The sequence below is a fragment of the Tubulanus polymorphus genome, chromosome 8 (genome assembly GCF_964204645.1).
Source record: "Tubulanus polymorphus chromosome 8, tnTubPoly1.2, whole genome shotgun sequence".
Lineage (NCBI taxonomy): Eukaryota > Metazoa > Nemertea > Palaeonemertea > Tubulaniformes > Tubulanidae > Tubulanus > Tubulanus polymorphus.
In genome coordinates this window covers 16,278,503-16,291,708 of record NC_134032.1, presented here as the reverse complement: position 1 = coordinate 16,291,708, position 13,206 = coordinate 16,278,503, and the positions used below count along the sequence as shown (strand labels likewise).

Genomic DNA, 13,206 nt, shown 5'->3' with positions numbered 1-13,206 from the left:
TTTGAAAAAATCACCTCGAACATGTTTAAGCATAATTCACGGGCACAAAAAGAGAAAGAAAGAAAGAAAGAAAGAAAGAACGAAAGAAAGAAAGAAAGAGGTGTCAGTCGTTTTTATAAACCACTAGGGGCGAGTTTAGTTTACACGAGGAATTTAGAATCTTAAAAATATATTCGAAATTCTTAGGTTTGAATGGACAAATCAGCTGGTGAAATATTTGAGTATTTTATGTGATTCAATTTTAATTCAATTGCAGCCTCATCATGTAATGTATTTCATGGGAATGAACTCAAAGTGCGCTGGAATGTCACACTTTGAAATACATGTATCATTTGACACAAGAGATTCAGGAACATTGACAATTCCTGATTTGAAGCACATGTTTTTACCACGAGTCAAAGCAGTTAAACCTTACTCTGTCTACTGTATGATTATATTCTAACATGTATTTCTTTTCATTATTTTTCTATCATTCATGCTGAGATCATCTACTCCCAGTGAGATGCTGTCTGGTGAACTCAACATCCAAGTGTTGCAGAATCTACTCCCAGTGAGAAACTGTCTGGTGAACTCAACATCCAAGTGCTGCAGAATCTACCCCCAGTGAGACACTGTCTGGTGAACTCAACATCCTAGAATCTACCCCAAGTGAGACACTGTCTGGTGAACTCAACATCCAAGTGCTGCAGGATCTACCCCAAGTGAGACACTGTCTGGTGAACTCAAGATCCAAGAATCTACCCCCAGTGATACTGTCTGGTGAACTCAACATCCTAGAATCTACCCCCAGTGATACTGTCTGGTGAACTCAACATCCTAGAATCTACCCCCAGTGATACTGTCTGGTGAACTCAACATCCTAGAATCTACTCCCAGTGAGACACTGTCTGGTGAACTCAACATCCAAGAATCTACCCCCAGTGAGATGCTGTCTGGTGAACTCAACATCCTAGAATCTACCCCCAGTGATACTGTCTGGTGAACTCAACGGACTGCAAATGACATTGAAATGAGAATATTCTATTAAACTGTCATTGTGTCAATTTGTTTATGTAATGACTCAACCATCTTGCATTTATCCCCTCTCCCTCTCCCCACCTCAACTCATCCCCCTCCCCACCTCAACTCATCCCCCTCCCCACCTCAACTCATCCCCCTCCCCACCTCAACTCATCCCCCTCCCCACCTCAACTCATCCCCCTCCCCACCTCAACTCATCCCCCTCCCCACCTCAACTCATCCCCCTCCCCACCTCAACTCATCCCCCTCCCCACCTCAACTCATCCCCTTTCCCCCTCAACCCCATCCCCCAATCCAAACTTCTCATGTATTCTTGTCTTTAATCATCCGCCACATGTCTTCAATCCTATCAATTACAGCCACCTTTTGATTTCTTCTAAACCTAACATAAATAAGTACTAATTATCCTTTAACCTAACTAAACCTTAACAGTTAAAAGGTGGTTGTTATAGATAGTTATTTTGGACAATAGACGTAATCAACCCGAACTTCACGGGACCGTGAAAATCTCTTAGTTATAACCGATATAAATGTGAAATTAATCAAATTGTTTTACTTGGGACAAAATTCTATATATTTGTTGAAATCCGATGAATCGTTGTATCTGAGTTTGTATTTATTTGTATAAATGTTATATATGTATTATTTGTAGTAATCTGTGATGCTGCTAAACCTGTTTGAATAATTCCACAAGATGATGAAATTCTTGTATCAATTTGATGTACATCAATAAATATATGTATTATCGTGTTGTTTGTTTATCGCGGGATCCTCGGTGAGTTTCAACCACTGTGATTCCCAGCCGCAGACTCTGATTTCAAACCCGTTCAAACTCTTCCATCGCAAACAAAACCCGTTCAAGTTTTAGTTTTGGACAGTTTTAGAACACGATGAAAAGGGTTTGCACGTGTTTTCTGTAAGTCCCAACCCTCGGTTAATGCTGTCGTTTGTTCCGGTGCCGCGTCTAAACTATCCAATGTCAGATGGATTGGTTCCGGAATATTGGTAGCGAACTGCGGGTTCGGACTACGTAGACAACAGATTCTGTTTCTACTTCACGGTCATCCTCGCTTGCCAGAGTTCCTTACTCGCTTCCGCAAACCCTAAAGCGAGCGCTGATTGGTCGGACACTTAATGTCATTTGTTACAAGTGCTGTGATTGGTACTACCGGATTCAGGTCGGTAACGACTCGCGGTGTCATGGGCAACGCCGGCGCTTGCAAAGTGAGTTCGAATCACCGGTGAATGAAAATGCTTCACGGTTTCGGGCCAGGTGGAAACGGATGTCCGTTAGTCGGACCTATACGTGAAAACTCCTACTATCCAGAATAAAACAGTTAACTATTTTTGTCTTAACGTTCTATCATGGGAACAAAACAATGAGAAAGACACAATATAAAATTGAAAAATATCGAACACGCATCGTGTAGCTTTCGCTATTAGTACAAAGCAGCTACATCGGAGTAATGGAGCTGTACTTATGAGACAAGTAGTCAAATCTACCACTATCCACCGTAAATCAGTTAACTATTTTTGTCTTAACATTCTATCATAGGAATAAAACAATGTTAAAGACACGATGAAAAATTGACAAATATCAAAAACGCACTAAAAACTTCAAACAGTAATTACCGTGTTTATAACAACTGACTGAATCGTATTTATAGGAGAAAACTTCAAACGGTTATTACCGTGTTTATAACAACTGACTGAATTGTATTTAGGAGAAAACTGAACTATTGTCTTTACGTATCATAGAAATAAAACCAACATATATGTCAAACCCTTAATGTAAAACTGAATGTTCGGAGTAATTTAGACTTTTGTTTCCTTGTTTTATTTCGGGTTTGACACGGGACGCATGATCGCGAAGTCATCGAAATATTGGTTTTTATTTAAAAGTTTTATTCATAGTTTGATTTATCAGTTTATATCAATATCCCGGAACAGAAATCAGAGAGATAATTAAGGAAAATTAAACTATCATAAAAAATGCAGTTTTGTTTAGTTCAAAGTTTTGATTATTCATCGTCTTTTAGTTTTATCAGTTTATATCAATATCCCGCAGCACCAGTGTCTGTGTTTCCTTATGGGCAGATAATTATCCTGGTGATTATACTATAAATCAGAGAGATAATTAAGGAAATTAAACTATCATCAAAAATGCAGTTCTTTGATTCAAAGTTTTTATTATTTATCGTATACTAATTTTATCAAATGTACATAAGGAAGATCCTGTTTATGTGGTTTTTGGCTTTATCTATTTGTGTTACACTGAGTGTGATGATGGAGAGACAATTTAATCCTTAATAATTCTCTAAATAGTGATATTTACATGAACATAGAATGGTGATAAATGATGATGATGCTGGCGGAGTGACAACAGCGATTCTTATCGTTTCTAGATTGAAACAAGGAAATAAAATTACTATTTAAAGACCAACTCAGTTTTCTGATTTATAAAGTTGATCATATCGGTCTCTGTGAAAAGGCGCAGTTTTTTGGTAGTAGTTCAAAGTTAGTTGTTTTGTATTTATCGAGGGTATCTGTTTGAATATGGAGTTGATGATGAAGAGTTTGTTTGTGGTCGCTGTAATTTTATTCGTCGAGAATTCTCAAGGTAAGTGAACAATATCACTTAATACTGATTAAATTTGTTGATTAAGAATTTTAGAGTTAAATTATTGAGATCAGTGCCGTCACATAGGTTAGAACTGTTTGATCAGTGCTGCTGTGCAGGTGCCGATCTGGGAAACTCTCTAAACTAATGGTCTCAAACCGTCATTTTATTACCTCACTGAACGGCCAGTATGACGCGTTGTTCCGGGACTCGTTTCAAGGACAGTTGTTTATTTAAAAAAAAGGAATGAATTTTCTCAAAACAGCAACTACCTATTGGTAGAATAGCGCCGGTCAAACTAGACAGTAGGTTTTAAAACCACAATATACATAATTTAAAAGATTAATAACATATTTAATTAATCAAAATCAAATGATATTTCTAACGCGGGAACTTATCATCAGCACTTAGCGGGAGGAGTTTATCCTCAGCCTCGAACCCGGGACCTCCACTGTGGCAGGCGATCACGCTAACCACTAGACCATAAAGTTTGATGTAGTTTGTCCGGTCATGGTCTGACCAATTAGTTGTGGTGACTGATGACTAGTCAGCTGTGGTGACCTGGTGACAAGTCCAGTGACTGGTGACTAGTCAGGTGTGGTGTCCTGGTGATCAATGTGGTGTGGTAACTGATGACCAGTCCTCATTTAAAGACTGGTATTAACTTCGACCCGAAGGCTAACTAAATTCATAATCAGTTGAGTTAGTCCTACTAACTACCGCTTTATAAGTTCATAGATACGGGTATTTTTCTATACAGTTTGGGCAGATAACATCGACTCGAGTTGTAGCGGCGAGTGGCCAGGTAGAAAACAGAACGGAACTTCTGGCGTCATAACCAGTCCTAACTACCCGGGTAACTATGGCGACAATCTGTCTTGTAGATGGTTGATTCGAACACCACAAAACATGGTAAATATAAAACACAGGAAATTGTGAAATATATTCGCGGTTAGAAAAACTAGAAAAATAATCAAAAATGTTTTTGTCAGTAATATTTGGACAAGTGTAGAACGGAACTTGGATCCAGCACCAAATCGGGCGCTGAACTGATTAACTATTACATCACGTTATGCATTATCAATAGGGGTAACCCTTAATCATTACTACCAGTTAGAATGTAGTGAAAATATTTCAGAAATAATAAAACAATCAAATTAATTTTATTTCAGAGTTTGCAGAGTTCAAAGTTGAATTTGATTTGATCCTAAATTCTACGGGAAACCCTTAGATAACCACGTGACTGATTCTATTTTTAGGTGTCAAGAATATCGTTTGATCCTATTTTCGAAGTGGAACGCAATACGACAAGTGGTCATTGCCGTGACAAAGTATCCATATATAACAACTGTAAGAATCGAACAATTTAATCTTAAACTCGATGTGAAATGAATAAATGAAGAAATATCTGCGATTTCTTCAGTTTACAGATTTCAAATCCAGCTAAAAATCTATCATTGATTTGTGTGTTTATTTTTACGGCAGATGTATATTGTGGCAATACAGCGCCACCTACACGCTACTATTCCGGTGTTGTACTCATCCTGTTTACATCAGACAGGTCTTATAACTACAAAGGGTTTAAACTGTTCTGGCGGTTTGTGAAAGGTAGGTCATTAGTGAGAAGTTTCTCTTGGAATCAGTAAATCACATATAAAACAATTCAATTCAATATTTATTTGTAGTTGATTCATGTAGTAAAACACCTATAATACAGAATGGTACATCAGGCGTCATAACCAGCCCTAACCATCCGGGCAACTACTACCGCAGACTGGACTGTAGATGGTTAATCCAAACACCTGAAAATACGGTAAATATTTGGTCAAAACAGTTTTAACTTTAATCCGGGGTTAAGTTCTGAACTGATACGTAACTCCGGGTTCAAGTTTAAACTGATCTATATGAACGGGTCCTATATTTTACGATTGCTCACTTTTTGAATGATATTTAAATTCTAAATTCTTATATTGTTTTTAAGGTGGTTGAAATATCATTCGCCTCGAATTTTAGCATACAGCCCAAAAGTTACGGTCGGTGCTGGGACGTGTTGACGATACAAAGTGAAACCGGTAAAAATTCACAACGTGAATGATTTTTATGATTCATAAAGTTTTATCAGATTTATTTCATCATCAGGAAGTATTGAATATTGCGGTGTGGCTGCTACTGATAGATTTGTGTTTTCAAATCCAGATAGAAAATGTATCATTGATTTGTGTGTTTATTTTTACAGCAGAAAATGATGAATATTGCGGCAATACAGCGCCACCTACACGTAACTATACCGGTCGTGTTATCATCAAGTTTACATCAGACAACTCTATCAGCTACAAAGGGTTTAAACTGTTGTGGTGGTTTGCGAAAGGTAGCTGCTCATAATGAGAAGTTTATCATTGAATCAGTAAATCACATATAAAACAATTCAATTCAATATTTATTTGTAGTTGATTCATGTAGTAAAACACCTATAATACAGAATGGTACATCAGGCGTCATATCCAGCCCTAACCATCCGGGCAACTACTACCGCAGACTGGACTGTAGATGGTTAATCCAAACACCTGAAAACAGGGTAAATATTTGGTCTATAAGAAAAATGATGTCGGGTTTACTGAACTCGTAGGAGCTCAATGGCGGCTGAATTCAGTTTTAACTTTAACCCGAGGTTTAGTTCAATTGATAACTATAGGGTAAAGTTAAAACTGATATACAGGGCGTCTCAAAAATGTGTTACCGTAGCTTAAAAAATGGTTGGAGTTGAACCAATATAAGAAATAAGGATTAATGCATGCATTGTTTGTGTGTATTGTTAAATGATCTGCTGCCATATGACATGATTTGAGACATGACATAAATTAACAAAGACAAATTTCTCCTGAATAAAATTGTTGGTCCTCTTTACAAATTAAGCTGCTCCAGATTTGTTCAATATGGTAACTGTTTTCACACTTGAGATCGACGTTTTATCGTAGAATTTTGACTCATCAGATTCAGTATTTCTCAAAATCTGTTACTTTCCGAAGACTAAAGTTTTCGATTCCTGCTAGATATGTTTTGAATACCTCAGTTTTTACACAGAAGAATACCCACCCAACAAGTGAAATCCAGTGATTTAGTGATCAATATCTCAACAGGCAGAAGCTGGTCATTTAACAATAAACGTACACAATGGAACAATATGCAGTTTTTGGTTTGACTCTAGGGCCAATCGATCCTCTTGCAAACATCCAGGTCTACCAACCTTACCCCCTCCCCTCTCCAAGAAAATAGCTAAAATTACATGTAATAGTTAATGAATTGTGTATCACATTTTCTGAGACACTCTGTATATATCGGGTCCTACATTCTGTAAACAATACATACCCTTCACTGTTAAACTATAATTAAATGCTGAATTCATATATTTTTGCAGATGGTTGAAATATCATTCGACTCGAAATTTCGTGTAGGACTCAGACTGAACAGTGGTTGCTATGACGAGTTGACGATAAAAAGTGGAACCGGTAAAAATCTAAACACTCTTCACAACGTGAATGATTTTTATGATTCATAAAGTTTTATCAGATTTATTTTTTCATCAGGGAAATTTGGTTTTTAAATCCTGCTGGAAAATATTAATTTGTGTGTTTATATTTACAGCAGAAAATGGTGATGTATATTGCGGCTATACAGCGCCACCTACACGTTACTATTCCGGTCGTGTAATCATCCGGTTTACATCAGACAGGTCTTATGGCTACAAAGGTTTTAAACTGTTTTGGCGGTTTTTGAAAGGTAGCTCATAATGAGAAGTTTATCATGGAATCAGTAAATCATAGAGGGCATCCCCCTTCAGGTACAGCTCTTACGGCTCGGGGATGTCCTCCTCAAACAAGTAAAATTTCAATTCATATGCAGCAGTAATCAAACAAAATTATTATCATGGAATCAGTAAATAACATATGATAATAAATTTAATATTTGTAGTTGACTCGACATGTAGCAGGCAGTCTAGAGTACAGAGCGGTAGAACAGGCGTAATAACCAGTCCTAACTACCCGGGTAACTATGGCGACAATCTGCGCTGTAGATGGTTGATTCGAACACCACAAAACATGGTAAATATAAAACACAGGAAATGGTGAAATATATTCGCGGTTAGAAAAACTAGAAATATAATCAAAAATGTTTTTGTCAGTAATATTTGGACTAGTGTAGGACGTAGCTTGGAACCAACACCAAATCGGCTGCTGAACTGTTTAACTATAACATCACATAACGGGTAACCCCTAATGACAGTCAGAATGGTGTGAAAATATTTGATCATTGATAAATTCAATAATTCTTATTTCAAAAAGTTGAATCATGTTTGATCCTAAATTCTACCTGTAGCCCTTAAATAACCGTGTAACAAGTAATAGAGGGTTTGAACGCATTTGAATAATAATGAATCATGATTATTTCTATTCCCAGAAAGTAGAAATATCGTTTGATCCTATCTTCCAAGTGGATTCCAATACGAACAGTGATACTCGTAATTGCAGCCGCGACAAATTATCCATAAACTTCTTCAGTAAGAATCGAATCATTCTATTTCAGACTCGATGTCAAATGAATAAATTAAGGAATATATTTGATTTATTCAGTTAATTGTTTTCAGATCCAGCTAAAAATCTATCATTGATTTGTGTGTTTATTTTTACAGCAGAAAATGGTGATGTATATTGCGGCAATACAGCGCCACCTACACGTAACTATTCCGGTGAGGTAGACATCCAGTTTAGATCAGACAATTCTAGTAGCTATCATAAAGGGTTTGAACTCCATTGGAAATTTGTGAAAGGTAGCTGAGCATAATGAGAAGTTTCTCTTGGAATCAGTAAATCACATATAAAACAATTCAATTCAATATTTATTTGTAGTTGATTCATGTAGTAAAACACCTATAATACAGAATAGTAGATCAGGCGTCATATCCAGCCCTAACCACCCGAACAAGTACTACAACAGACTGGACTGTAGATGGTTAATCCAAACACCTGAAAACACGGTAAATATTTGGTCAAAACAGTTTCAACTTTAATCCGGGGTTAAGTTCTGAACTGATACGTAACTCCGGGTTAAAGTTTAAACTGATCTATATGAACGGGTCCTACACTTTACGATAACTAACTTTTAGAATGATATTTAAATTCTAAATTCTTATATTGTTTTTAAGGTGGTTGAAATATCATTCGCCTCGAATTTTCGCATAGAGGCCAGAACTAGCGGTCGTTGCCTAGACGCGTTGACGATACAAAGTGAAACCGGTAAAACTTCATAACATGAATGATTTTTATGATTCATAAAGTTTTATCAGATTTATTTCATCATCAGGGAGTATTGAATATTGCGGTGTGGCTGCTACTGATAGATTTGTGTTTTCAAATCCAGATAGAAAATGTATCATTGATTTGTGTGTTTATTTTTACATCAGAAAATGGTGATGTATATTGCGGCAATACAGCGCCACCTACACGTAACTATACCGGTCGTGTAATCATCCGGTTTACATCAGGCAGCTATCGTAGCTACAGTGGGTTTAAACTCCATTGGAAATTTGTGAAAGGTAGCTGAGCATAATGAGAAGTTTATCATGGATTCAGTTAATTACATATAAAACAATTCAATTCAATATTTATTTGTAGTTGATTCATGTAGTAAAACACCTATAATACAGAATGGTACATCAGGCGTCATATCCAGCCCTAACTACCCGAACAGCTACTACCGCAGACTGGACTGTAGATGGTTAATCCAAACACCTGAAAATACGGTAAATATTTGGTCTATGAGAAAAATGATGTCGGGTTTACTGAACTAGTTGGAGCTCAATGGCGGCTGAATTCAGTTTTAACTTTAACCCGAGGTTTAGTTTTGAACTGATAACTCTGGATTAAAGTTAAAACTGATCCATACAAACGGGTCCTGCACTCTGCAAACAATACGACGGTTCACTTTGAATTATAATCAACAACTATTAATCTTAATTCTTATATTTTTACAGATTGTTGAAATATCATTCGACTCGTATTTTCGTATAGAATACAGAACTAGCGGTGGTTGCTATGACGCGTTGACGATAAAAAGTGGAACCGGTAAAAATCTAAACACTCTTCACATCGTGAATGATTTTTATGATTCATAAAGTTTTATCAGATTTATTTCATCATCAGGGAGTATTGAATATTGCGGTGTGGCTGCTACTGATAGATTTGTGTTTTCAAATCCAGATAGAAAATGTATCATTAATTTGTGTGTTTATTTTTACAGCAGAAAATGGTGATGTATATTGCGGTAGTACAGCGCCACCTACACGTGTATATTCCGGTGAGGTAGACATCCAGTTTAGATCAGACAATTCTAGTAGCTACCATAAAGGGTTTAAACTCCATTGGAAATTTGTGAAAGGTAGCTGAGCATAATGAGAAGTTTATCATGGATTCAGTAAATTACATATAAAACAATTCAATTCAATATTTATTTGTAGTTGATTCATGTAGTAAAACACCTATAATACAGAATGGTACATCAGGCGTCATATCCAGCCCTAACTACCCGAACGGCTACTACCTCAGACTGGACTGTAGCTGGTTAATCCAAACACCTGAAAACAGGGTAAATATATAAATAATTGTTAGGAAAAAATGAATTCGTCAGATTTTGAGCACGAGGTTCATTGGGATTAGAATCAGTTTTAACTTTATTCCGGGGTTTAGTTCAACTGATAACTCCGGGTTAAAGTTAAAACTGAACTACAGGAACGGGTCCTACATTCTGCAGACAATACAATTTTTGAATTTTTGAAATTCACTTTTGAATTACATTTATATTTTTGCAGATTGTTGAAATATCGTTTGACTTGAAGTTTCATATACAGACAAGTAAAGGTCGTTGCCGGGACGCGTTGACGATAAAAAGTGAAACCGGTAAAAATCTTAACACTCTTCACAACGTGAATGATTCTTATGGTTCGTAAAGTTTTATCAAATTTATTTCCTCATCAGGGAGTAATCAGTGTTGCGGGTCGGCTGCTCCAGATAATCGATCCCACACTGGAAATATTACAATACAGTTTACATCAGACAACTCGGGAAGCGGTGCTGGGTTTAAACTTCTATGGCGGATTAAAGGTAGCTATACGATGAAAATAGTAAAATTTAAATATGTAAACTTAAGTCTGTAATTTGAACCTGTTTGATATAGATGAGTTTCATAATCTGTATTTCAGATACAGATACAGATACAGATACGGATACAGATAGAATCAGTTATTTGACAGTTGTTTTCGGGATCGGTTTTCTGATTCTAGTAATAATGGCTGCTATAGCTATCGCCGTGTTGATCAGACAGCGGAGGAACGTGAGAAACAGAAATACAGGTTTGTTATTTATCATTTTACTTTAAACGGGGTTGAGTGGAAGCGTGTTTGGGGTATTTACGTCAAATTAGAAATGATAACAATGAAACTGAGTCCTCCAGAATATAATCTGACTGTTGATTTCGGGAACAGGAAGTTCTTTGAATAAGAATAAATACATGTAATATTTCATCTAACATTCTATTATTGTTTATAGGTAACAACACGACCGATCCAGGGGCAATGTACTATCAGGTTCGTTAATATAGATACATTAACATTGGTTTTTAAATTTTATTTTATTTGTGAATATTTTGTAAATTGTTTAACCGATTTATTTTCAGCCTTCGTCTTCTGGAGTTGGTGGTAGGATCTACACAACACAGGACGGTATCTACGAAGACATAGATGACGGTGAAATCTACGATGATGTAGATATTGTAGATGTCGTTGTCGCAGGTGTCAGGAACGTTACAGATGATGACGTAGATGTACGGAACGCTACAGATGATGACGTAGATGTACGGAACGCTACAGATGATGACGTAGATGCATGGAACTCTACAGATGATGACGTAGATGTATGGAACTCTACAGATGATGACGTAGATGACAACCTTGTCGCGGGTGTCAGAAACCCTCCAGAAGATGACTACGTTGGCCCAGATGTCATGAACCCTCCAGAAGATACCTACATTGTCGCAGGTGTCAGGAACCCTCCAGAAGATACCTACATTGTCGCAGGTGTCCGGAACCCTCCAGAAGATGACTACGTTGGCCCAGATGTCATGAACCCTCCAGAAGATACCTACATTTTCACAGGTGTCCGGAACCCTCCAGAAGATACCTACATTGTTGCACTTAAGGTTTGTCAATATAAATAATACATTTCTATTGTTTTCAATTTTTTTAATTTGCGAATATATTATTAGGCCTAATTGTTTACCGATTTATTTTCAGCCAACAACTACTTCAGCTGACGACAGGATCTCTCCAGAAGATGACTACGTTGGCCCAGATGTTAGGTACTCTACAGAAGATACCTACGTTGTCGCAGGTGTCAGGAATCCCCCTGAAGATACCTACATTGTTCCAGATGCAAGAAACTCAACAGAAGATGACTACGTCGTTGTCGCAGGTGTCAGGAATCCTCCAGAAGATGACTACGTCGTTGTCGCAGGTGTCAGGAACACTCCTGAAGATACCTACATTGTTCCAGATGCAAGAAACTCTACAGAAGATGACTACGTCGTTGTCGCAGGTGTCAGTAATCCTCCAGAAGATGACTACGTCGTTGTCGCAGGTGTCAGGAACACTCCTGAAGATACCTACATTGTTCCAGATGCAAGAAACTCTTCAGAAGATGATTTCGTCGTTGACGCAGGTGTCAGAAACCCCCCAGAAGATACCTACGTTGTCCCAGATATCAGAAACACTCCAGAAGATACCTACATTGTTCCAGATGTCAGGAACCCTCCAGAAGATACCTACGTTGTTGCAGATGGCATAAGACCACAATTAGGTTAGTAGATGCGTAGGGCACGACACAAAAATAATGTAGTACCAAAAGAGAAAGTGAGGTCCCCCATAAACATCGCCGGTTACATGTATGTAAGCCGTGGGCTCAGAGAGACAGGTTGATGGTGTGGGTCGGACCCAACCTTTCAAAAGTTTTCAGTATAGGGAAAAGTAAGGTTGGGTTTCAGGGGCGGATACTAACCTAGGTTGTCATAAGCAACCTTTCCTGGATTCACGCGCTTATATTATGAACTCAACGCTCGAATTTATTTTTTATCTTTTCTTTATGTTATATAGATGATAATGGAACAATGGACTAAGCTCAGATGTCAGGAATGCTACAAGAAGATGACTACACTGTCACAGAAACTCTATAAGATGACGACTTTGTCACAGATATCAGAAACTCTTCAGATGATAACTACATTGTAGTAGAGGTCAGGAATCTACAGTGGCTGCTGTGTTGTATAAATGTAACTTTACGAAATGTAATGAATTTCAAGAACTCTGATATAAACGAAAATATAGTTTGAATTTTGGAATTCCTCGACTGCCAGAGCACCATATAGTGTGTATATATCTATTTTCACAGTATTTTCAAGTATTTGTATATTGTTATATTGTATAAGCAAAGACTAACAAATGAAAAGAATCATATTTACTTGAC

The 13,206-nt window shown here is 37.3% G+C and overlaps 1 protein-coding gene across 2 annotated transcripts; it reads left to right on the top strand.

Moving 5' to 3' along the window:
- Window positions 1–3,497: 3,497 nt before the first annotated feature.
- Window positions 3,498–13,206, top strand: LOC141909882 (cubilin-like). 2 transcript variants are annotated; one of them, XM_074800558.1, is made up of 27 exons: window positions 3,498–3,640; window positions 4,401–4,552; window positions 4,900–4,990; window positions 5,126–5,248; window positions 5,326–5,453; window positions 5,622–5,712; window positions 5,877–6,008; window positions 6,088–6,215; window positions 7,056–7,146; window positions 7,286–7,417; window positions 7,610–7,740; window positions 8,096–8,195; window positions 8,328–8,465; window positions 8,545–8,672; window positions 8,841–8,931; window positions 9,099–9,230; window positions 9,310–9,437; window positions 9,669–9,759; window positions 9,935–10,072; window positions 10,152–10,279; window positions 10,503–10,590; window positions 10,669–10,794; window positions 10,893–11,042; window positions 11,239–11,276; window positions 11,366–11,887; window positions 11,982–12,543; window positions 12,837–13,206. In XM_074800558.1, the coding sequence occupies exons 1-27, from the start codon at window positions 3,577–3,579 to the stop codon at window positions 12,857–12,859; spliced, it is 3,846 nt and encodes a 1,281-aa protein (XP_074656659.1). In that variant the 5' UTR covers window positions 3,498–3,576; the 3' UTR covers window positions 12,860–13,206. The 2 variants fall into 2 exon arrangements, with proteins under 2 accessions (XP_074656659.1, XP_074656658.1); XM_074800557.1 differs by having other exon boundaries at window positions 7,283–7,417.

Coding starts and splice junctions, on each gene's coding strand:
- LOC141909882 (XM_074800557.1), top strand. CDS start 3,577: ATGGAGTTGATGATGAAGAGTTTGTTTGTGGTCGCTGTAATTTTATTC. Junction 8,466..8,544: donor CCATTGGAAATTTGTGAAAG/GTAGCTGAGCAT, acceptor ATTTATTTGTAG/TTGATTCATGTAGTAAAACA. Junction 8,673..8,840: donor TCCAAACACCTGAAAACACG/GTAAATATTTGG, acceptor ATTGTTTTTAAG/GTGGTTGAAATATCATTCGC.